The 26,362-nt window shown below is 41.6% G+C and overlaps 2 protein-coding genes across 4 annotated transcripts in view; one reads left to right on the forward strand and one right to left on the reverse strand.

Moving 5' to 3' along the window:
- The window catches only part of MAF (MAF bZIP transcription factor), a 453,850-nt gene extending 429,194 nt beyond the window's left edge, over positions 1-24,656 (forward strand). Inside the window, exon 3 of the mRNA XM_060185131.1 lies at positions 24,490-24,656. The gene's annotated coding sequence lies outside the window, so the exon portion shown is untranslated. The remainder of the gene's footprint in view (positions 1-24,489) is intronic.
- A 62-nt stretch (positions 24,657-24,718) lies between these two features.
- Positions 24,719-26,362, reverse strand: part of WWOX (WW domain containing oxidoreductase) — a 1,192,279-nt gene continuing 1,190,635 nt past the window's right edge. For all 3 annotated transcript variants that reach the window (XM_060185124.1, XM_060185125.1, XM_060185126.1), the window contains one exon: positions 24,719-25,799. In XM_060185124.1, the coding sequence (XP_060041107.1) occupies positions 25,611-25,799 (189 nt within the window). In that variant the 3' untranslated portion in view covers positions 24,719-25,610. The remainder of the gene's footprint in view (positions 25,800-26,362) is intronic.

Below are 26,362 nucleotides of genomic sequence, written 5' to 3' on the forward strand. Positions count from 1 at the left end.
CCTATTCTTTATCCCTTTGGGAGTATGGAACCAGGATCATTATGGAGTGCAGAAGATGGAAGGTCTGGCTTCTGTCTCTCTCTTTCCCTAGTTGGGCAGGGATCTGGGGAGGTAGGGCTCCAGGACATATGGTGGGGTCATCTGCCCTGGGAAGTCAGGTTGGCATCATGGTAGCCTTTGGAACCTGGTGGCTGAAAAAGAGTTAAGATAGAAAGCAGAGCAAATTGTTGACTAATCATGAACCTAAAGGCAAGAATATTGCAGATGAGGATTTGGGGGTCTCTGTTTTGGAAAAATCTAGCAGGTCTATTTTAGGTGTACATCACAGACTGTCGTATGCTTTACATTGGTTTGTTCTAGCCCTCCCCCGCCAAGAGAATTGGATCAGTCCAGTTAGTTTCACGGGCTGCTTGGCCCCGCCCCTAGGAACCCCGCCTGAGTTAGAGAGTTCCACAGTTGGAGAGTTAAAGAGTTCCAGAGTTCAAGAGTTGCAGAGTTCAAGAGTTCCAGAGTTCCAGAGTTGGAGGGTTCCTGAGTTCCAGAGGGACAGAGTTAGAGAGAGTGCTTGCACCGCCGCAAAGAGACAGCAGAGTTCTGTTTGGTGATTAGTTTGGTTTAGTTTATGAATCGTTGTTCCTGAATAAAGGAATACAGCTTCCCTGCCCAGCCGTTGTCTCCGCGTCTCTGTTACCCTCCCGTGAAGCTAGCCCAGCCAGCTAGAGCCGCCGAATTTTTAACAACAAATGGCGCCCACGTGGACCCGACCTGCGCATCTCTCAGATAAGTAAAGACAATTTGGCTACCTATGCACTATGGCCTTCTCTTCTGCCTGTGAAGAGATCTCCAAAGGCCTCTGCTCTTTCTTCACGAGACTGTTTTGCTGTTTCTGGAACATTTATCTCTGGACCACTCTGCTTTCCACTCGCTCGGGCAAACTCAGAACAGCCAGCAGGAATAGCCAGCGGGCGGGAGGCGAGGCGCGGAGCTGCTGTTTCCACCTGGTTAAACAGCCAGCCAGCCGGCTGCGCCCAGACAACCCCGCGCACTGCGCCCACAGCCCCGCAGCCCCGCAGCCCACAGGAGGCTGACGCCAGCACGCAGGAGCCTGATGCCACCACACAAGAGCCCGATGCCACCACACAGGAGCCTGACACCAACACGCAGGAGCCCGATGCCACCACGCAGGAGCCCGATGCCACCACGCAGGAGCCCGATGCCACCACACAGGAGCCCAATGCCAGCATGCAGGCCAGCCCACAGGAGCCAACTCTCCATCGCGTGGCGCAGGACACTGGACGTGTGATCCCTCCACGCTGCTCGGCCACTGTGAGCAGGGCAGCAGACATGGCAGGGCCATGGGGCAGGGTCGCGGCAGCCTATCATGGTCGCCACCCCTGGGCACCTTGGCCCACGCCTTTTACAATGCTGGCCCGCCCACCCTCTTGCTATGAATTCTGGAATGATCCTGGACCTCCTGGACCCTCGGACTCCCTGCCGAAACTGGGCACACGAGATTTCCAGCCGCCGGTCCGGTCTGAAGGCAGACAAGCTGGAGTACGCAGAGATTTGTGCATAGATCGCAACCTGCAATTCCTAGAAGTGAAGCTGTGTGGGAAGCCACCTCCGGATGGTGAACCCCCCCCCCCAACAACTAAGACAGTACATATCTAAATTCGTGTTTAAAATGACATGTCTTCGTAACAAAGGTTTCTCTCCTTGTGTATTAATGACCATGTTTATGTGTATGTTTAAAGTTTGGTAAACAGTAACTTTAAGGCTAAATTCTTACTAGACAAAGTTAAATGAAAAAGGTTTTCAACATAATTCTCATAAAGATAAAATTAACTTACATTTAAAGTCTGAGGTAAAAATTAGTTAACAATCAATATATTTCAACTAAGTTGGTCTAAACAAAAGGTTAAATAGACTTGTTGATATGTAAAACTCTTCATTACCTTCTCTATTAGAAATGGTAGATCGCACAATGGCTATGCTAATTATTCTCATACCTGAGGTTTCCTTTCCTGAGTACAACGTGACTCCATCTTGAATGGGTGTAACAAAAGGTTAAAAGACGTTGTTGATATGTAAAAGTCTCAAATTCCTTCTCTATTAGAAATATGCTAATAACAAGTTTTGTTTCATAGTAAGTAAATTGCAGCCAGCTGCCTTTGGGACTCTAGGCCTTTCCCCACCCCCATGCAAATGCCCGTCGAGAAAGTACGCCCCCCAGAGGCAAGAAATGTTTTTTTAAGCTGATAAAGTTTTGCCCACAGAGGCAAAAATGGCCCCCTCAGGCCTTCCCTTGGCAGCACACTGGTTCTTGTTACTTGCTTACATGTTTCTCCATGTTTGTGCCAGTTTATTTTTTTTAAAAATGCCTGTATGATATATGTTTCTGTTCAACCCACACCCTTGATACTGTAGTCATTTAGTTAAAAAGAAAAGGGGGAATTGTTGTATGCTTTACATTGGTTTGTTCTAGCCCTCCCCCGCCAAGAGAATTGGATCAGTCCAGTTGGTTTCGCGGGCCCGCTTGACCCCGCCCCTAGGAACCCCGCCTGAGTTAGAGAGTTCCACAGTTGGAGAGTTAAAGAGTTCCAGAGTTCGAGAGTTGCAGAGTTCCAGAGTTGGAGGGTTCCTGAGTTCCAGAGGGACAGAGTTAGAGAGAGTGCTTGCGCCGCCGCAAAGAGACAGCAGAGTTCTGTTTGGTGATTAGTTTGGCTTAGTTTATGAATCATTGTTCCTGAATAAAGGAATACAGCTTCCCTGCCCAGCCGTTGTCTCCACGTCTCTGTTACCCGCCCGTGAAGCTAGCCCGGCCAGCTGGAGCCGTCCGAATTTTAACAACAACAGACCCCTGCAAGCGTCAACCCGGCTTTGACCTAGCACGTTATGATTGGGCCCTCCTCAATCGCTATCGAACAGGCCATGGCCGGTGCGCCGCTATGTTCCATCGCTGGGGAGCCAGAGACGACCCGAACTGCCCCTGCGGCTACAGACAGACTATGACCCACATAGTCAACGACTGCCACCTCTCCAGATTCAAAGGAGGTCTCAAAACTTTACATCAGGCTCAACCTGACACTGTTGACTGGCTACGGAAGAAGGGCAAACGCTAGAAGAACTAGTTTTTGCCTGAGCCTCACATCTAATATGCATACCCACCAACAAAGTTCTAGTGTGCTAAGTGAAATAAATAAGACAAAGACAATTCCCCGATAGTTTTACTCGCACGGGAACTATAACAAAAGTCAATAAACTTGCAAAAATTAATAATAAAACAGACTGTGAAAACTATGGTGAGTATCAGAGAAAACAGAAGAGAAGATTGGTGAGATGTGTAGAGGAAGTCTTTGGTGTAGGGGTAGTGGAACTTTGTCTATTTGCAATAGTCATTGTTACTTTCAATGGGGGTGAAATAATTATTGGCATCTCATCCCTTCCAATGAGACAGAGCTGGATCTTCTCATCTCCCACCTTAGAGTCACTATGCTCACCCCAGTTAAAGCATTTTTCCTTGTGTGCCTTTGTTATTTACTTTGTCCCAGTTGCACAACTCTGGAAGAAGACACCCATATTGGATCTCAGGGAAAGGGACCTCATGGCCATGACGTAGAGTTTAGTATAAAGTTGTCCTGGCATTTGTGCAAAGGTCCCTGGATGAACAGTGTGTGGAATTGTTTCAAGTACCAAGTCTAACCTCTCAGGCAGATACGATGCATTTTATTTCTAAATTTCAGAGTGTTGAGCAGGACTGATATTAGGAGTTCCTTAGCAATTTTTTTTAGTGTATAAATGACCCTGCTTATAAATCAACTTTCCTGTCATTTAGGCAAAGATCCTTCTTCATTGCGTGAGAACTCTGACTGGGTAGTTGTTCATAGCCTGTCTTTTTGGTAACACATTTTTCAACTATTATTGAACTGGAGTATTCTTTCTGACAGCTTTGCTATATATAAGCCTTTCAAACATGGATCAGCTTGGACAGAAAACTCAGCTATAGATGCATAGATTGTGACGGAGAACAAGTAAGTCCAGACAGATTTATCTGGATATTCTGAGTATTTTTATTGTTATTTATTTATTTAATTTTTTATTTAAGAAAGGATTAATTAACAAAACCATAGGGTAGGAGGGGTACAACTCCACACAGTTCCCACCACCCAATCCCTATATCCCACCCCCTCCCCTGATAGCTTTCCCATTTTCCATCCCTCTGGGAGCATGGACCCAGGGTCATTGTGGGTTGCAGAAGGTAGAAGGTCTGGCTTCTGTAATTGCTTCCCCTCTGAACATGGGCGTTGACTGGTCGGTCCATACTCCCAGTCTGCCTTTCTCTTTCCCTAGTAGGGTGTGTCTCTGGGGAAGCTGAGCTCCAGGACACATTGGTGGGGTCTTCAATCCAGGGAAGCCTGGGCAGCATCCTGATGGCATATGGAACCTGGTGACTGAAAAGAGAGTTAACATACGAAGCCAAACAAATTGTTGAGCAATCATGGACCCAAAGCTTGAAATAGTGGAGAGGAAGTGTTAGGGAGGTACTCACTGCAAACTCTAGTGTACTTCTGCTTTCAGGTATATATTTTGCAGTAGTTTATGGATACATGTGAACATAAGCTCTCTCTCACAGAAACTGGTGTATATCTAGGTTTTGGGACTTTGTTAGAAAGTGAACCACCTGAGATGAAATTAGAATATACTATGAAAGGAAAGGTCTCACCCGAGTAATGAAGCTGAAGGGTTGTCATTCCACATGTGAAGTCTCTGGACACAGTCTGAAGTGAAGCATGTTGAGGTGGCAATCATTGCTTTGGTTAGGTTGTGATTGGCGGATGCAATAATATTTGATATGGATTGGGAGAGGCATACGGGAAAGTGGGCCCTATCCAAGGGTTCCAAGACTGGGGGAAGTAGGGGCTCTATAGTGGAGATGTGAGGTTCCTGCTGTCTTAGGGTTCAAAAAGACAATCAATCGTTAATGTTATCATCATATTATTTGATAATTGGGTTAACTTTGAAAAGTCCTTTTGTTATGGTTTGCTGTACAGTACCCAGTATCTTGTATATAGCTGTGCTATTGGATGTTTCTAATCTACTTGGTCTAGGCTTTTGAGAGAGTCCGCATATCAAATACACAGCCTATATATTAAAAAGATTCAGTTTGTGTTTTGAGAAACTTTGAGACATACAATTAATTTTACCCCTGTCAAATTAATTAACTAGTGATTTATATGTCTACATTTTGCTAGGAGTGTACATAAACACCATTCCCACCACCAAAAGACTGTGATCCATCCCTCCCACCCACTCCAGAGTTTGTTTATTGTTTCTAACCAGAGGCACAACGACTCTGCTGGTGCTTGGGATCAAACCTGGAACCTCTAAGCCGCAATTTGTGTGCTACCATTGTGATATGTCTCTCAGCTGATCTTTTGATTTTAATGGTCTGTCTTTTAATCAGTGCTTGTGTGTAGAGGGTGCCAGGTATGGAGAGCTTAACATCTAAGTCTACATTTAAAATTGGATTGAATTAAGTACCTTTCTAAAGGACTTTTTAGTTAACATCGCCATGATTTAGACAGGGATATTTAGGTTGTGTCAGGATTCCTACCTACTTTCTCTGTATAAAAAGGAAATAGTAGGGAGTCAGGCTGTAGCACAGTGGGTTAAGTGCAGGTGGTACAAAGTTCAAGGACCGGCATAAGGATCCCAGTTCGAGCCCTGGCTCCCCACCTGCAGAGGAGTCGCTTCACAGGCAGTGAAGCAGGTCTGCAGGTGTCTGTCTTTCTCTCCCCCTCTCTGTCTTCCCCTTCTTTCTCCATTTCTCTCTGTCCTATCCAACAATGAATGATGACAACAATAATAATAACTACAACAATAAAACAACAAGGGCAACAAAAGGAAGTAAATAAATATTAAAAAAAAAAGAAATAGTAGGGACAATTAGGGAACATCCAATTCTGGTATACTATCAGGTGTCACCAAAAAAATGGAGTTAATAATGTGGAAAGAAGGAGCTGGGCAGTGGTGTAACATGGTTGAGCACATACATTACCATACACAAAGACTTGGGTTCAAGCTCCACTCCTTACCTGCTGGGGGATGCTTCAGAAGTAATAAAGCAGGTCTGTAGTGTTTATCTTTATCTCTTCCCCTCTGCCTTAACCTTTCTTAATTCCTCTGTCCAGTCTAATACAAATAAAGAAAAAAATGGAAAAAGAAACGAAAAAAAAAAAGAAGAAATTGTCTGCCAGGAGTGGTGGATTCACAGTGCTTACACCATGGCCCAGCAAGAACCCTGGTGACAATAAGTAGTAGCAGTAGTGGTGGTGGTGGTGGTGGTGGTGGTGGTGGTGGTGGTAGTAGTAGTAGTAACAGTAATAGTACTACTAATAATAACAATAATGTGGAAGGATTCTTATACCATGCTAGAAAAATAGAGAAGAGTATTAAAAAAAAAAAAAGTGAGGGCAGGAACGAAAACACACCTCTATTTATGTTCCTAAGCCATTTGAGTAGATCACAGCATATTTTCTTTATCTTTCCCAGGTGTAGATTGTCTTCATAGTTATCTTAACACTTTTGTAATACATTCTTTCCTGCTTTTTTCTTTTTTTGCAGTTGAAATACTTATTTTATCTCTGATTGGAGGGGCTGTAGATCAGAGATAGGCAGACCCTCATCTGATATCAAAGGACAGTTGATAACACAAAGATAAAAATCTTTCGAATCAAACAGACTAGACATTGTCTAGTTTGGTGTTAAGACCACACTCTTCTTCCTCCCTAACATAGGATGATTTTCTATCAGTTTTCAGAATCAGACTACTTCATTATAGGACTTCCTTCAGGTTGCTTATCTATTATTAGTTTAAGAAATCAAAGGCTGGGACTGGTTAATGGTGCACCTGAATGAGTGCACTTGTTACAATGCACAAGGTCCCCGGTTCAAGCCCCCAGTACCCATCTGCAAGGGGAAAGCTTTGCAAGTGCTGAAGCAATGCTACAGGTATCTCTTTGCCTCTCTACTTTTCTATCTCCCCCTTACCTCATGATTTTTGGCTGTCTCTATCCAATAAATAAAGATAATTGAAAAAAAATAATAAAAGACTGACCCAAGGAGACAATTCCAAATTACAGCATAGCACATACATGCCTGCAAAAAAAAAAATACATACATACATGGCTGCAGGTTCCATGCATGGCACCAGATATATGTCAGAACTGAGCAGTGATTTGGCTCCTCTCTCTCATGCAAAACAAAAAATAATAATAATAAAATAACAATAATATGAATACATCTTTTGTAAAAGATAGTGCAGCAAGAACTCAAGTTCAGTTTTACACAGGAAAACAGGTCAGAATACCAAAACGATAGCATCTCCCTTTGCAGTTTCCCCAGGTCATTACATAGTCAGCCTGACTGCATAAGGCCTGTCTCAGAAGAGCCCAATGACAAGGAAGAAGCACTTGGGGTCTCTGGAGCAGAGTCACCTGCAGTCTGGATTTTTGTATCCACATAGGAATAGTGCTTTCCTTGGCTGTTCCTGTTATGCTACCTGGAAGCTATTTTTCCCCTTTTTCTTTATTATTTTTTAAAATTATATCTATCTATTTATTTTCCCTTTTGTTTCCCTTGTTGTTTTTTACTGTTGTTGTAGTTATTGTTGTTGTTATTGACGTCACTATTAGGACAAAGAAATGGAGAGGGGAGGGGAAGACTGGGAGGGGGAGAGAAAGATAGACACCTGCAGACCTGCTTCACCACCTGTGAAGCGACTCCTCTGCAGGTGGGGATCCGGGTACTCGAACCAGAATCCTTATGCTGGTCCTTGCACTTCGCACCACATGTGCTTAACCCACTGCACCCACCCGACTCCCTCCCCTTTTTTTCTTTAGAGGCAAACTAATGTGACTACACAGAAGTACATGGCATTTCTTATTTTAATTTGATTTTCAAAATAGATATTTGCACCTGACCAGCCTGACAAACCACAGTCAGTTCTAGACAAGAGATGGTTATAAATTTTAGGCAAAGGATTATTATAAGATGTAGCTCTACTCTACAGCATTAGGAAAGTCTTTATTTATTTTTCTGGGGGAAGGAAAACTTTGCTTTTCTAGAGACAGGACCAATAAAAAGTGTACACTTGCCTTTATCTACAAATAAAGGGGCAATTAAAAATCTCAGGGCCAATCCTTGCTGTTAAGTCAGTGAATTTGTCCAGGAAAATTAAGATATGTTCTTAGAATTTTAGATTCAGAAAGGAGATACCATGATGAGGAACTGGTATCAGTTGGGAGCCCATACACATGTCAACTATCAGCTGTGCTTGATTGAATTCTTCAGTCTTTCATAGACTGAACCAGGAGGATGGGCCTTTTTCAGGTACACTCCAAGAAAGGCTGTTCGGCTGTAGAACAAGGACTGACCCATTGCTTATACCACTGTACTGCACAGATGTCCACTTTTTAATTTAATTTAATATTGGATAGAGACAGAGAGAAATTGAGAGGGGAGGGGAAGGTAGAGGGGGAGAGAGACAGAGACACCTGTAGCTCTGGTTCACCACTCATGAAGCTTTCCCATACAGGTGGGGACCGGGGCTGGAACCTGGGTCCCTGTGCACTGTACTGTGTGCGCTTAAAAGATGTTCACATTTGTAGTTATCCTGGAAGTCCATGGTTTGTGTTTGCAGATGATAAAATGAAGACTCGCCCAGTTTGCTCTAGGCTACCCAGCAAGGTGAAGTTAAGCTTGAGACTAGGTCCCTGCACCCACCTGAAGTCTGGTTCTGAGCTTCGGAGGTAGATTATGTCTCCTGATTATTATTTGCTGGTCATACCTCCTACCTTCTACATAAGGTTTTTTTTTTTGCTTATTATTATTATTATTATTTTTACCAATGCATTGATCAGCTCTGGCTTTTGGTGATGCTGGGGTAGGGGTGGTATTGAACCTGGGACTTCAGAGCCTCAGGCATGAGAGTCTCTTTGCATAGCCATTATGTTATCTACCCCTGCTCTACAAAACATTTTTAGACTCTGTGAGAATTCTGGTGTTAATCTAGAGGAACCGGGAGAATTGTCATTTTCCAAAAGGAAACACCTACCAAGAGATTTCTAGGTACACCTATTTTCACAGAAGCACAATCCATAATAGCCACAATCTAGAACATCAGTGATATTCAGTGGCAGACAAGAGGCTAAGAAAGTTGTGAAAAACTGAACAAAGTGTGTGTGTGTGTGTGTGTGTGTGTGTGTGTGTGGTGTGCGCTACTCAGTAACTATTACTGTTATAAATGATGAGTCACCTATTTGCTTAGATGTAACTGGAAGGTATTATGTTGAGTGAGATAAGCCAAAAAGATAAGGATAAACACCAAGTGATCTCATTTTTAAGTGGAACTTACCAAGCACAGGAAAGGAAAACAGAAAATGAAACTTGGACTGGAGAGAGTGTACTGCACCAAAGCAAAAGTCTCTGGAGAAGGATGGCATGGGAGTGGGTGAAGAGGGGTTTAGGCTCTTGGTGTTTGATGATGGATGGAGAAGGACTTAATTTGGAAGTAGGAGTGCTACAGACAACTATTACAGGAACAAAGAAAGTTTTACCCATATGTTAATACCATAGTGTCAACTATTAACCCTCCAATAAAATGAGCAAGTATTTTGTCTTGTCAAAAATTTAAAAATAAAAAGATTTTAAAAACTTTTTAAAAAGACTTTTAAAATATTTATTTATTTATTGCCTTTTGTTGCCCTTAAGATTTTTAAAACTTTAAGGGCAAATCAATAAGCTGCCATGTGGACGCTTAAGAAAGAAATTATGTCAGCACTCAGGATTTATCTTCATTCAGCATTTAAAGTAATATTGCTAATAATTTTATGTTTGAAGACATCATTCAAAGTCTTCATATGTATCTATTATTTAGAGTAGCAGAATACAGAAATACTTTTAATTTTTTAAAAACTTTACAGTAATGGTGATCAAATGTATAAACAAAAGCATAGCTTTAACTTAACAGTTCACACTTCTTTTTTAAAATTTTTATTTATAAAAAGGAAACACTGACAAAAACCATAGAATAAGAGGGCTACAGCTCCACACAATTAGTTTACACTTCTAGCAGCAATCAAAAGACAAAAAGTGAAAAGGACTTGCATTCATAGTCAGTTCCAAAAACTGGAGCTGAATTCTAAAGGCCGAAAGGCATGCAATGAAATGGAGAGATGAGCACTTGAACTTGCAGTACCTTATCCAACCTTGGCAGAACATCAGAGTCTACCAAGTAGCCAAGGAATCTTTCCTTGGCAACTTACCTGGCCAAAACCACAGGTAGGTGGTGTTTGTACATAGGCAGCAATGAGAGGTATATTTCAGACTACCAACCATTTATTTTTAAAAATTCTATGACCAAAAATAATCTACTTGCCTTTATTTTTCAAATATTTTTCTTTGTGTAATTTAGCCCTAAAATTCCTCATCCTACTTCTGTGAAAATTGAATGCTACTCTGTCAACCCAGATGAACCTTCTGGAAGGTCAGTTGTCAGAAAAGAGTCAGTCAACAGCTGGGCCAAAGTTCTAGAGAGGTAACCAGGCCCATTTTTTGTAATAACTGATGTTTTGCCTTTGTCTTTACTTTCATTGCAGACATGTCAGAAATACAGATAAACACAAAGAAAAAGGCCATGCACATTTATTTACCTAGAAACAATAACTATTGGCACATTTCAGTCCTTTACTTTCTCTCAATGCATGACTTATATATGTGTGTATAAATACATATATATGTTAACAAAAGTGGAGTAATACTCTGCAAGTTTTAACATCTGCATTTTTCATTTACCCCAATATATTTTAAACATTATTTATTATTACCAACAATACCTGTAATGACATTGTCTATGTACCTGTGGCTATATGTGTATGTTTTCTTTTTTTAAAAAGAATATTATCTTTGTTTATCAGAGACAGTCAGAAACAGAGAAGGAAGTGGTAAATAGAGAGGAAGAGAGACAGAGAGATACCTGTAGCACTGCTTTACCACTTGCAAAGCTTTCCCCCTGCAGGTGGGCACTGGGGGCTCAAACCCAGGTCCTTGCACATCTTAACATTTGCTCTCAACCAGGTGCACCACCACTCGGCCCCTGTATATAACTTTCTGTTTTTTCACTTCTCTCTTCTGAGAGTGCTGAAATTGTGTAGGCTTAGGGAGTATTTAAGGTAATTTTTGTGCAAGCTTCTGGAAGGCTCTGGAAGCTTGTTCAGGAAACAGGTAATCAGATGGAAACTTTTCCTAAATCATTCAGGGAGGAACTGCTTAGTCTCTCTCATTGTGGTGGGTTTGAAGGCAGCAACTAATAAGATTTAGAAGCCACGTTCCTAATGATAAAGTCCTTCAGATCTAGGTCACATCAGGTAAAGTTCTCCAGGATCATTTCTTTTTTATTTTTCTTCTTTTTTTTTTTTTTTTTTATAAAATGGAAATATTGACAAGATCATAGGATACGAGGAGCACAATTCCCACCACCAGAACTCTGTACCCCATCCCCTCCCTTGAAAGTTTTCCTATTATTTATCCCTCTGAAAGTATGGACCCAGGATCATTATGGGGTGCAGCAGATGGAAGGTCTGTCTTTCCCTAGTGGGGTAGGGATCTGGGGAGGCGGGGCTCCAGGACACATTGGTGGGGTCATCTGCCCAGGGAAGTCATGCTGACATCGTGGTAGCATGTGGAACCTGGTGGCTGAAAAAGAGTTAAGATATAAAGCACAATTGTTGACTAATCATGAATCTAAAGGTAAGAATATTGCAGATGAAGATTTGGGGGTCTTTATTTTGGAAAGAGCTAGTAAATCTATTTTAGGTATATTCCAAAGGGCCCATGAATTTACTAGTTTTTGCCTGAGCCAGACAGCTAACATGCAGGTGGACCCAAGGTATTGTCTGTGGAGACAGAATCATAGTTGGAAAAAGGACTAGAAAGCTGGATCAGGAAAAAGAGTAGCTTCCAAATATAGGGAAAGTATATAAATACTGTTAACTGAACATTGATTTGACCTGGGGTCCTCATTCTGCATAGGAGCCTCTGCATCCGTGTAGGTCTGAGCTCGCATTCTGTGGTGACAGCTAGGAACATTCCAGCCTGCACTAATTTCAGGACCCATCTTCCTTGAGTGGTAGAATATGTTGCCCAACTTTCCTTCGGAGAGTGGAACATTCCATACTATTGTTGATCTACATTGAGGGCAAGGTCCTGTAGGGGCCCACAAAGGGGTCCATTATGTTGTTCCTGATGGAGATGACCAGTGACAGTGGAGGGAGGGATCTGTTAGAGGTCTAGGCCTATCATGTCTTTATGGGAATCCCAGGTGGTAGGGTGGTCCAGGACCATTTCTAATGGTGAGCTTTGTCTCCAAAAACCAAGCCAAGAATGCTGAACATTGACACGTGTAGCCTAGAAAGTCTTCACACACTCTCTATCTTGGTTCTTCATCAGCAGAACAGTTGGTCCTCTAAAATTATGGAAAGGTTGGCAGAAATGGCTGACCCCAAGTATATATTGCTTCTTTCACATTCAACATTGAACATTCAGCCTTTTTAATTCCGCTGACACAAAGCTCCTATCCTGTCTGCCCTGGTTCCAAAAGGGAAAGAGGTTTTTTTTTCATGGGGACTGATGAAGAGCAAATCCACTTAGGTGAACACACACGTGCTCTTCTCACAGAACCCAGTGTCTTAAAATTTCCCATATTGTTTGAACTATGAATTTGGAATCCATGTTAAATGAAACAATCTATTTCCCAAAATTTTATGTAAGTATATTTACTGAAGCATTATTTATTAGTGAAATATGATAAGAGAAGCTTAACTCTAAAGTAACAATAAAAAAAAACAGAAACTAGGATATATATCTGCTTACAGAACACAGGATATAACGGCATTACAGGGTTTTTTTCCCTAAGATTCATCCATATATTTATTTATATATTTAATAGTTTATTTTTTTAATCAGAAAGAATAGAGCACCACTCAGCTCCAGAATACGTGATGCTGGGATTAAGCATTTGGCCTCAATACTGCAAGACTACTAAACTGTCTCCCAGGTCCTCAAGAGTGTAGTCAATGGTGCACAGCTGAAATTTATGATGGTGTAGTGCAAAGTTGCTTCCACTTAAAAAAAGATTACTTTGGGGGATTTGGCAATGACACACGTGGTTAAGCACACATAGTATGAAGCAAGGACCCACACAAGGATCTGGGTTCAAGCCCCTGGTTCCCCACTTGCAAGGCAGGGAAGCTTCACATGTTGTGAAGCAGGTCTGCAGTTGTCTCTCTTTCTCTCTCCCTCTTTATCTTACCCTCCTCTCTCAATTTCTCTCTGTCCTGTCAAATAAAATGGAAAAAATGGCCACCAGGAGCAGTGGATTCCTAGTTCCGGCACTGAGCCCCAGTGATAACCCTAGAGGCATAAATAAATATAACAAAATAACTGTTAGTACAGCTTCTTAGAATTAAAATTTAAAAGATGCAAATATATCTTACAATGCACTTTTAAAAATGTTGTAATACTGGGCAGGGGTAGATAGCATAACGGTTATGCAAAGAGACTTTCATGCCTGAGGCTTCAAAGTCCCAGATTCAATCCCTCTGCACCACCATAAGCCAGAGCTGAGAAGTGCTCTGGTAAAAAAAAAAAAAGTTGTAATACTAACAATGACTGTCTTTGAGTAGTAAAATTGTGAGCACATTTGTCTTCCCTCTTTCCTTCCTTCCTTCCTTCCTATCTCTTTATCTCTTTCTTTTTATTGTCACCAGTGTTATTGCTGGGGTTTAGTGCCTGTATGACAAATCCACTGTTATTGGTGGCCATTTTCCTATTTATTTTATTTTATTTTATTTCATTTTATTTTATTTGATAGAGCAGAGAGAAACTGAGAGGCAAGGGGGAAATAGAGAGGGAAAGGGAAAGAGAGACACTTGTAACACTGTTTCATCACTCCTGAAGCTTCCCCGCTGCAGATGGTTTCCAGGGGTTTGAACCCAGTTTCTTGCTCATGGTATGATGTGTGCTCTACTGGGTGCACCACTGGCTGGCCTCTGGCACATTTTTTTTAATGTCCCCTACCACCACCACCCCAAATGCTGGTCAGAAATTTATATTATTTGTAATACAGACAACTATAAATTTGATTTAAGAGGAATTTATTCAGAAATTCTAAGATCAGCAGTACTTAAATAAAAGATCCTTTCCCTCTGAGCTAATCTCACAAGTCATATTTAAAGCACTGTAGAAGAAGCCTGAGCCCATATTTGGGTCATTTATTGATGGAAACGACATTTGCTAGACACGGTGAAGAGGGTCTAAACATGGATTTGGAGAGATGTTGTTAATAGAACACCACACAGCAGGTAGGGGGACCAAGACTCAAATATTTTCCTCACCGATGAAAGGAACTGGTTTACACTTAATTCAAAAGTATAAGATGGAAAGGAATGAAAACAGCATTTCAACTAAGTGTCTTATATAAATTATTAGTAAGCATTTGGAGAAATCACAATTCATTAAAATGTATTTTCTTTTTTTTTAATTAGTGGTTTAATAATGACTGACAAGATTGTGGTATAAGAGCAGTACAATTCCCACCACCAGAGTTCCATATCCCATCCCCTCCATTGAAAGGCTCTCTTTTCTTTATTCCTCTGGGAGTATGGAACAAAGATCTTTATGGGGAGCAGAAGGAGGAAGGTCTGGCTTCTGTAATTGTTTCTCTATTGGACATGGGCATTGACAGGTGGATCCATACCCCTTACCTGTGGCCCCTAGCATCACAGAAGAAATTGTCACAACTCCAAACTAAAAGAGCAGGCACCTCCAGGGAACATCAGATAAGCTTAGGGAAGGAAGCCCCAGGAAGACACAGAGCCTTTTTCATCTGAAAGGGTGATGGAGATCTTCTATTTGCATATACCTATTTTGAAAATTAAAAGGAGCTTTCATTCTCTCAGACCTAATATGCAGGAGAGGCATGGCCTGTTGATCAGCATAGCAGTCATACAGTCTCTCTGAGTGCTGTGGTATACTACGTGAAAGCAGTTAGGATGTCAGCCAACAGGCAAGATGAATGCATAAGCCAGGATGAATACAGGAGCCTTGGGTATGGTTTTTTTTTTCTTTTTCTTTTTTTTTTTTTTTGTCTTAGCAGAGCAACCATATGGGGCCTATCTTGTGCTACAACTGGTAATTGAAAAGGAGAAAAAGTCAGGACATTCACTGATTGAATTATGTAGTGAAGATGTAGTAGCAGGACTGAACTGATTTTTTTTTTCTCTACCCCAACCAAATGTAGACTCACTGGGAATTTCTACTCTAATTAAAATCATGAATGTAGTCCAATAGGAAAATGAAAGACAAAATGCTTATATGTTTTAAATAAGGAGACTGGCTGTTTGGAGTTATTTTATATAGTTATACATTGTGACAGTGTGATATTAAAGTAAGTTTTAAAGTGACAGTCTCCAGAGCTCTGTCCCACTAGGGAAAGATAGAGACAGGCTAGGGGTGTGGATCAACCTGTCAATGTCCATGTCAAGTAGATAAGCAATTACAGAAGACAGAACTCCTACCTTCTGTACCTCACAAAGAATTTTGGTTCATACTCCCAAAAGGGTAAATGATAGGGCAAGAGGACCAGAGGGCTCTGAACCCCAATTCCATTAGAACTTGGAATTTTTTGTGACCAGGAATCTTTGTTTTTGTCCCATCACTGAGAAGGAAGATAATCTGGAGAACACTTGAGGAAATCAGGGGTGCGGTGGGCTGTGGTGCACCTGGTTAAACGCACTTAATACCAACCTCAAGGACCCAGGTTCAAGCCCCTGCTCCGTACCTGCAGGAGGTCCACTTCAAGAGAAGCAGGTCTGCAGGTGTCTGCCTTTCTTCCTCTCTCCATCTCATTTTCCTCAATTTCCTCTGTTCTATCTAATAAAAAAAAAGGAAAAAAATGCTGCCAGCAGTAGTGGATTCATAGTGCCACCATTACCCGCCCCCCCCATAACCCTGGTGAAAAAAAAAAAAAAGGAATTAGGCACTGTGTCCCTTATCTGAGAAGAAAAGGGAAGGACATTAGGAAGTTTCAATAACTGTAGGTGTGGCTTAGAAAGAAAGTGAAGTCAGGCCCTTAGATGTGAATAAAAGTGGGGTGTAGAGGTCCCAGTTCAAGCCCCTGGCTGCCCACCTGCAGGGGAATCACTTCACAGGTGGTGAAGCAGGTCTGCAGGTGTCTGTCTTTCTCTCACCCTCTCTGTCTTTCCCTCCTCTCTCCATTTCTCTCTGTCTTATCCAACAACAATGACCTCAATAACAACAACAATAATAACCACAACAATGATAGAACAACAAGGGCAACAAAAGGGAAAAAAATAGCCTTCAGGAGCAGTGGATTGTGGTGCAGGCACCGAGCCCCAGTGATAACCCTGGAGGGAGGGAGGGAGGGAGAGAGAGAGAGAGAGAGAGAGAGAGAGAGAGAGAATTGGCTTTTTTATGGGGTAAGCAATTTTTTCCCAAATCACCCCATGCACTTTTCTGGTGTGTATCTTTTTATTTTCCTGATTAAAAGTTTAAAATAGGGGCCGGGTGGTAGCGTACCTGGTTGAACAAACATGTCACAATGTGTAAGGACCCAGGTTCGAGTCCCCAGTTTCCACCTGCAGGGGGAAAGCTTCCTGAGTGGTGAAGCAGTGTTGCAGGTTTCTCTTTATCTTTTTCCTTGTCATCCTTTTTCCCTCTCAATTTCTGGCTATCTCTATCCAATCAAAAAATAAAATAATTTTTTAAAGTTTAATATATTGGGGGGTGAAGAACTCTATGAGAAATACTTAGTTAGAAGGAAGGAAAAGATCAACAATGGAATAAAATCAATAATTTAAATTTTATAAATTAAAAAGAAAGGTAGAGGGGGAGGAGAAGAAGAAGTTGTTGTGGTCATGGGATATATATCAATGGAGTACTACTCAGCAGTTAAAAAGACTATAATGTATTTTTTGGTACTAAATAGATGGACCCAGCAGTGATTATGCTTAGTGAAGTAAGGATGACATGAAGGACAACTATGGGATGATTTCACTCATGTGTAATACAGAGAATTGAAATTTGTGAACTTGAAAAAAGAAAAAAAAAGTATATATATATGTATATATGTGTGTATGTATAAAATATATATATATATACACACATATATACATATATATTCAACATAGGTCTGTGACCTTGGGAGAACTATGGTGGTTACAATTAGAAACAAGTTGGAGCACAGAACTTTTTTTTAAAAAAAATTTATTATCTTTATTTACTGGATAGATAGTCAGAAATCAAGAGGGTAGAGGGAGATAGAGAGGGAGAGAGGGAGACACCTGCAGCCCTGCTTCACCACTTGCAAAGCTTTCCCCCTGCAGGTGGGGAACAGGGGCTTGAACCTGGGTCCTTATGCACTGTAATATATGCGCTCAACCAGGTGCGCCACCACCTGGCCCCGGGGCACAGAACTTTTATAATCTTGTAAATCACACACACACACACACACACACACACACACACACACACACATAATTTGAAGCAATATCTACCATTGATGATGACTTTAAAAAGAGGGCACAAGGGAAATAACATAATGGTTAAGTAAAGAGATTGTGGGGACTGGGTGATAGCATAGTGGGTTAAGTGCACATGGCAGGAAGTGCAAGTACCTGTGTAAGAATCCTGGTTCGAGGCCCTAACTTCCCACCTGCAGGGGAGTCACTTCACAGGCAATGAAGCAGGTCTGCAAGTGTCTGTCTTTCTCTCCCCCCTCTGTCTTCCCCTCCTCTCTCCATTTCTCTCTGTCCTATCCAACAATGACACCAATAACAACAATAATAATAACCACAACAATGATTAAACAACAAGGACAACAAAAGAGAAAATTTAAAAAAAAGAGATTGTTATACCTGAGGTGACAAAGTTCAAGGTTCAATTCCTCGAACCACCATAAGCCAGAGATGAGCAGTGCTCTGCTGGAAAGAAAGAAAGAAAGAAAGATAGAAAGAAAGAAAGAAAGAAAGAAAGAAAGAGAGAGAGAGAGAAAGAAAGGAAGGAAGAAAGAAAGAGTGAGAGAGATGAATGGAGAGAAGGAGTTGAGGAAGGATGTTCTACTGGTTGTAATTTCCAATACTTTTGCTAATATACAGTAATAACTAAAAATAATTTTGGACTTAATAAATCCAACTCTTTGAATGTATATTGGGGAGGCATACTGATAGAAAAAAGTAATTGTATGGGTAAAAATCCTTGTTTTAACAGTCCAAATTAGAAGTAACCCGTGGCTGGGCAGCCAGGCAGTGGCACACCCGGTTAAACACACATATTACCAAGCACAAGAACTTGGATTTGAACTCCCACTCCTCACCTGCAGGGGAGATGCTTCACTAGTCTTTGTCTCTCCTTCTCTATCTCCTCCTTCTTCGCTCTAAACTTCTCTCTGTCTGATCTATAAAATTTAAAAAGCATAAAAATTTTAAAGGAAAGGATGGCCACCAGGAACATTGCATTTATAGTGTTAGCACCAAGCCCCAGAGATAACTCTAGTGACAATAAAAAATAAAAGAAGGAAAGAAAGAACCCATGGTAGGAGTTCCCAAAAGTTGGGAACTATTGGGAGTCAGGCGGTGTCGCAGTGGGTTAAGCGCACGTGGCGCAAAGCGCAGGGACCGGCGTAAGGATCCCGGTTCGAGCCCCCGACTCCCCACCTGCAGGGGAGTCGCTTCACGGGTGGTGAAGCAGGTCTGCAGGTGTCTATCTTTCTCTCCCCTCTCTCTCTGTCTTCCCCTCCTCTCTCCATTTCTCTCTGTCCTATCCAACAACAAAGCAACGTCAACAATGGCAATAATAACCGCAACGAGGCTGCAACAACTAGGGCAACAAAAAGGGGGAAAAATGGCCTCCAGGAGCGGTCGATTCATGGTGCAGGCACCCCAGCAGTAACCCTGGAGGAAAAAAAAAAGTTGGGAACTATCTAAGGCCTCCCCCATACTATCTTCCAAGGGGTTGCACTAGTTTGCATTTCCACCAGCAGTACACAAAGTCTCTTTTCCTCCACAACCTCACCAACACCTGTCATTTCCTGTTTTGTTGATGTAAGCCATTCTCACAGGTGTGAGATGGAATCTCAATGCAGTTTTGATTTGTATTTCTCTAATGAGCATTTTTTTTATATGTCTATGTGCCATGTGATCTGTTCTTTAGAGAACTGTCTGTTCATTTATTTGGCCTATTTGTTTATTGGGCTACTGATTTTTTATTTTTGTTGAGTTGTACCAGTCCTCTATAGATGTTTAATATCAATCACTTGTCTGATGTATGATTTGTGAATATGTTCTCCCAGTTATCCTGGTTATACATTGGTAGTTTGTTTTCAATGCATAGAAGCATTTTAGTTTGATATAGTCCCAGTTTACTTACTCTTGTTTTCATTTTACATGTTCATGGACTCTTTATTCTGGATATTCTATTATTCTAAAATGAATTACACCAGAGTAGTTTGAATACATTGGAAGATACAAAGAGTTAAAACAGAATCGGCATTGCTGTTTTCCATGCTTTTACTTTTTTTAATGAAACTTCTAAAAATGGGACTGCTGACCATAAGTAGTTGTTTTTAGAAGCATGGGCATTCTGGCCCAGTGCTGACCTTAATGAAAGGAACCAGGCCTCTTTCACTGAAGTTCAAAACAAAACTACCTATCACCCCATTTTAAAGAGCAAAACCACAAGCCACAGTTTAAATCATTACTGGGGATACTTCAATTCCTTCTTTCTTATTTATATGTTTCAGAGACCCCTCCCTTAATCAGCCATGAAAATGGGCTACTTTGGAGGCTTAAAGAAATTTAGGGAGGGGGCTAGGTGGTGGCACAGCCATTTAAGCACACATATCACCATGCACAAGGACCCCGGTTCAAGCCCTGAATCCTCACCTGCAGTGGGAACACTTCAGGAGTGGTGAAGCAGGTCTGTAGGCACCTCTCTCTCTCTCTCTCTCTCTCTCTCTCTCTCTCTCTCCCTCCCTCCTCTCCTCTCCTCTCCTCTCCTCTCCTTTCTCAATTTCTCTATGTTCTATGTGATAAGAAATGATGGAAAAATAAATAAATATTTTAAAGAGAAAAAATGACCACCAGGAGCAGTGAATTCATAGTTTTGGCACCAAGCCCTAGTGACTGGAGTCAAAAAAAAGGAAGGAAGGAAGAATGAAAGAAAGAAAGAGAAGGAAAGTAAGATAAAAGGAAAGAAATTTAGGGAAAGAGAACAACTTGGAAGGAAATGATGGTAGAGAAGTTGCTTCATTAATTCTGGGAAGAGACTAAGGCTTTGGTACAGTGATGGAAATCTCTGGACCGTGAGTCTGTTCACAGAGCTCAACACACTGAAACAAGGCTAGACAGGCCTATTTACAAGTAGAACAGGACAAAAGGCCTATTGGGGCTGAAGCCAATATTGCTAGATAAATGGCATGTGCAAAAATGATCTGTACGCATCAGAAGAGGAACCAGCTCCACAGCTTGGATAGGAAGCCCACTAATCTTCCATTGAAAATAATTCACTCAGTTAGTAAAGCTAATGTATGGATACAGATAAGTCTACATACTTAGCAATACTTAGCACTGCATACTTAGCACTGTTAAATGGGTGGTAGTTATTTTAAAAATAGGGTTGAGGAGACATTATAACAGTAGCACACAGGCTTTGCTTGCAAAAGGTCTTAAGCTCAACCTCCAGAGCTCTGTTCTCTCATAAAAAAATAAATTTAATGGTAATACCCAACATTGGTGAGAACATTTAAAAAATAAAACAGAAACATGGATGCTCTGTTGGTTGTAATCTTTCCATATACATATGATGGCATATAGAAAAGTCATATAATTGCCTTGAACCCAAAAGTTACAATTTTGAAAAAATTTTATGTATTTACTATTGGATAGAAAATGAGGGGGAAGGAGGAGACAGAAAGACAGACAGACAGACAGACAGACAGACAGACAGACAGTGAGAGATCTACAGCCCTACTTCATCACTCGTGAAGCTTTCCTCCTGCAGGTGGGAACCAAGCCCTTGAGCCTGGGCCCTTGTGCACTGTAATGTGTGCATTTAACCAGGTGTGCCACCGCCTGGACTCCAGTTCTATCTCTGTGAATGTATGTATAAGAATTCATTTAACCCTACCAATGTGTCCTGGAGTCTCACCTCCTCAGATCCCTGCCCCACTAGGGAAAGAGAGAGATAGGCTGGGAGTATGGATCAACTTACCAATGCCCATGTTCAGCAGGGAAACAATTACAGAAGCCAGACATTCTACCTTCTGCATCCCATAATGACCTGGGTCCATACTCACAGAGGGGTAAAAAATAGGAAAGCTATTAGGGGAGGGGATTGGATACAGAGATCTGGTAGTAGGAATTGTGTAGAAATGTACCCCTCTTACCCTATGGTCTTGTTAATATTTGCATTTTATAAATAAAAATTATATAGTAAAAAAACATTAAAAATCATTTAATAGCAGTATGTAGTGGAAGGTACATGAATTTGAAGATGATGGATCTGGCTGCAAGCCCTGATGTTGCTATGTACTAGCTATAGTAACAGCTGGATAGGTTATTTTCCATAAACCTCAGTTTCATCAACAACACATAAAATAAGAAGATGAGTGGGATTTGCCTATAGCAGTAATTAAACAAAATAAACATTGCATACAATTAGCAACAGTGATGATGGTTAAGTTGGCTCATTATTATATAATTAAAATATTTATTACATACACAATATATATCTTTATTTACCTGTCTATCACTTTCCCTGCAAATGTATTGTGAAACATCAGGTATCACTACTATCAGATGTTGAATGATTGCCTTGGGCTTAAAATAAGCTCAAATAAAGTGAAGCTTTATACCACTTGAGTGCTTACCTACCTTGAAATTCCCCAGGAAATTAGCCAAGGAAGTCAGTGCATGTGTCTGGCAAGAGGAACTGCTGGCAGACACTAAGAGTGGTTGAGTGGATTCAGGGCACACTGGGCAATAGGAGGCCCGGTAATTGCTCTGGGACCTCACTGTTTTTTCAAGTCACTCAGTGAATTTGTAATTAAGGCAATTAGCACTTTGTGCACTATAAAGACTCCATTACAGAAAATACGTATCTTTTGTAGGAATAACTGTGTGTGGGGGGGAGGGGATTATCTTAAACCTTGGATTTTCATAATGTGGCACTAAATATAAATCTATTGAAGACATGGTCTCTCTGACTTGGGAAGCTTCCTGGTTGAGAGGAATACTCATTTCCTTTGTTAGGATCTTCTAGACAGCATCTTACATACCTAGTAGGACAGAAACTTTACAGTGCAAAGTGTTGTCTGGCAGACTCTCATATGGTTATCCTTAATATTTTGGACATCACCTTGGCTGATGGTATTACTAATCTTTCTTTGTACTGGCTAAACTTCTACCTTCTTCATTCACCTAGCTAGAGTCTATTTCATAAAGTCACTTCTCTACTCGGCCTGTGACCTTAGGATGGTGAACCCGGTGGCCTGGTGTATAACTTAATAATAGGGATCAGGACATGCATTACTGAGGTTCTGATTTTGATCCCCAGCATTGCACATGTTGCAGTGATGTTCTAAGTCTTTCATTAATAAATAAATAAATAAAAGAGGGTGGAATTCTATGAGAAAGGACCTGTTTAATTAATGGCAGTAGTGGTGGCTGAAAGCTGCATAATTTTGCAGTCAAATAGACCTGGGGGTGGAGCTCAGTTCAGTCATTTATGAGCTGTGTGCGCAATGGCAAATTATGAAACCTTCTGGCTTCGGTTTATTAATTTAAAACTGCAAGGGCCTGGTGGCCTGGGAGAGTTGTGGTCACATTAGAAATTAGACATAAAGTTGTAGCATGCTTAGCACAGTATGGGGCTGTTGATAATTCTAATGTGGTCACAGATGTGGGCAAAAAACAAAGTTCATGGAGAGGGTGAAGAGAAACAATAGTAAATAGACACATGTCCGATTGTAGTTAAGTGTTACAGAGCATAGTAAAGGATAAAGGGGAGGAAAGGGGTGCCCCACAAGGGCAGAAATGGCACCTCATTAGGAAGAGGTCACATCTGGGCAAAGACCAGAATGCACATAAGAAGGCTAGAAAAGTTACACATAGTAGGTGAAGAGAAAGTGCCAGAACATGAGGTTAGAGAGCTGTCTAAGGGAGGCCAGGCAGGGCACACCTGGTTAAGAGCACAAGGTACTAAGCATAAGAACTTGTGCAAGGATTCAGGTTTGAGCACCCACCTGCAGGGGAGTCATTCACAAGTGGCAAAGCAGGTCTGCGGGCATCTTTCTTTCTCCCTCTCTATTCCACTCTCAATTTCTCTCTGTCCTATCCTATAAAATGGAAAAAATGGCCACCAAGAGCAGTGGATTTGTTGTGCTGGCACCGAGCCCCAATAATAAGGACATCACTCTGAGTAGAGAAATGATGTCAGTTAGTATTTGTTGTGTAACAAGTAATCCTGATTACACTTTGTGGTATAATATAACAAGCTTTTATTCTTTGCAGTTCTGTGGGTTGACTAGGGAGTCTTCTCATCTGTGTGGATTCAGAGCAGAGGAGTCTGAGGTAGTCTCATGTTCACATCTAATAGTTACCCTGATGTTAGTCTGGGCATCTCTCATCGTCCAGGTTAGTCAGGCTCATTCACATGGTGGAGGTTGCAGGCTTCCAAGGAGTTACAGGAAGTGCAATTCCTACTGCATAAGAGCTTCAGATTGGCCAGAGTGAGCCATGTGTCCAATGGCAGAGTTACTGCAAGCAGTATAACCTCAAAAAACAAAACAAAACAAAACAAAACAAAAAAAACCCAAAATGGTGAATTTGGACCAGAAAGAGGAAATAATCCAGCCCATAGTTTTAAATGAGCTATGATCAGAAGGCTTTTGGGAGGGAAAACACAATCAGATGTGAGATGGGGCCAGGTCTTAGGCATCTGGAAAGCAATGGTGTTTGCAGGGCTGTATCTCAAAGTCAGAGGCCAGAGATTTATGATCTGACCTGAAGCTGCCATCATAAAGAGGGGAGAAACAATATTCACCCTACCCAGTCTTCCTGCTATTTCTGAAAAACCATTCTCTCCATTCTGCCAGAATGGATTGTCTTTCATCTCCACTGGGACGATCTGGAAACTAGGGTATAGGTAAAAAGAAATAACAGGCAAATGGCCTCCAAACTAATACTCTTTCAATAAACAGAGATATTCTTTAATCACTAAGGTCTTGCTATTTACAGGGGAGATAAACTGTTTAAGACATATATAACCTACTAAAGTAATTAAAAAAAAAAACAACACCTTTTCAGGTCAAGTTAAACAATAGTCACCTTTTTTGTCTCTTTCTTTTTCTAACAGAAACCATGATGCCGGCATGCTAATCACGTGAGACAACTTGGCCCTCAGCCAGCCACAAAGCACAAAAACAAAGCAAACTCAGAGAAGAAACAAGACTGGTGTTTTTCTGGCATCTACAAGAAGCGCTTTATTTTTCCCCATATATTTCTTTTCTAAAAAAACAAAAACAAACAAACAAAAAAAAGCAAACAATGACACAAAGACGGAAAATTAAAGAAACAATACAACCTTCAGGTGATAATATCAAGCATGTTCTTTTATTAAGCATAGGATGGGAGGACAAGAAGAAGTTCAAGGCAAGAGAATGCTAAAGTGGACCTCCATGCTGGACTGCTTCTTGAACCTGAACTCAGAATGAAGAATGAACAACTTTCTATTCCCTGTCCCCTTCCCCAAAGACCCCAATTATACTGGGGGAATGCAATGCTTTCATTTCCTGCGTGTTAAGGTTTCTAGGGAATGATCTGCAAAATTGGTTGTAGTGGTGAAAGGATTTTTTTTTTCTTTTTTTGGTAAAGCTTTGGCAAGGGAGTTGATGGAGCAGCAGTTTTGCACCCACATAAGTGTTGTCTCCACCTGGGCTAGCTGGAGCAGAACCCAGAGGGTTCCCATCCCCAGGGGCCACTGACTTCCCTTAACTTAAAGACTTGGATAGAATGAGAAAACAATGGTCTCCTGGATCAGCACACTAGAGAAGGAGAATCACTCACTTTGTCTTCCTTAAATAGGAGTGAGTGGCTTGTTATTGGTGGTGGTTGGGTGGGACAGGGGACACTATCTGTTTGGAACAGTGGGAGAGAATTGCCCGTGCTTTTATAGTGAGACAAGGAACCCCTAGATCAACCCGAAATGTTCAAGCACCCACAACCAAAGGGACCCAAGCTTAACCCAGCCCCAGAAAAGTGACATTACCCTCTTTATTTCTGAATTCCCTACTTCCCAATGATACTTAGCACTTTGCACAGATTAAACCATTACTCATTTATTTTGCCCTGGTGGATCAGTGTTGGAAGAATGTGGAAACCCCTGGACCCTAAGTTGGAAGGAATGGAGTACTGGAGCTATTTGTGCACACACAGGGGGCACAGGGCGGGGCTGTGTCCACCCTGGGAGACTCCTCCTTAGCTGGCCTGGTTGCCTAGCCCCTCCTGGACCAGCCTTTCGCTGAGTGCCCACAGGGCCCGGGCCGTCTCCTCATTCTGAGCTTCTGAAGATGGCGTGCAGCGACAGCAGTTGTTGAAATACATCCCTCCTAGGCCCTCGAGCTCAGGCGCTGCAGCACAGTAGACGGTGGTGGCAGCTCCTTGTTGCTGGAATCAAAGGAGACAGACAAAAATTAATAAAATAAATCCACATATTTGTGTGTTTTTTTTTTTTAAAGAAAAAGGACAATGCAGTGACTTTATTCTGCCTGCCTGGGAATTGGCAAACTTTTCCCTGTAACAGGCTGAGTTACAACTGGACCTCAGCATGACGTAGGGGACTGTGGAACTCAACAGCATATGACTGTGAAAGGGAGGATGTGAGTGCCCAGGAAAAAATGAGTCCCTCTACCGGGCTCGTGAAGCTGGTGAGACTTCTTTACATCCCACAGAGGAAAAGGCTTCAGAAACACACATATCAATGACACCACACATCTCTTCTCAGGAAAAAGAAAAGGATAGTACTCTTTCGAACATGCAGAAACAAATCCACCCCTTTGACTCCTCCATGCAAAATGCAGTTTGATGTTTCTAGAGCTTTCTGTCAGAAGTAATCTAACCACTTATTTCATGGCCCACCAGGTAGGAAAACCCAGTTGGGTCTGGTGGTGGACCTTGACTTCATTCTTTGCCCACGCTGTGCTATGGCGAAGGAGTGCAATGTTAAGTAG

This window comes from Erinaceus europaeus, chromosome 2 (genome assembly GCF_950295315.1).
Source record: "Erinaceus europaeus chromosome 2, mEriEur2.1, whole genome shotgun sequence".
In the NCBI taxonomy this organism is placed as follows: domain Eukaryota; kingdom Metazoa; phylum Chordata; class Mammalia; order Eulipotyphla; family Erinaceidae; genus Erinaceus; species Erinaceus europaeus.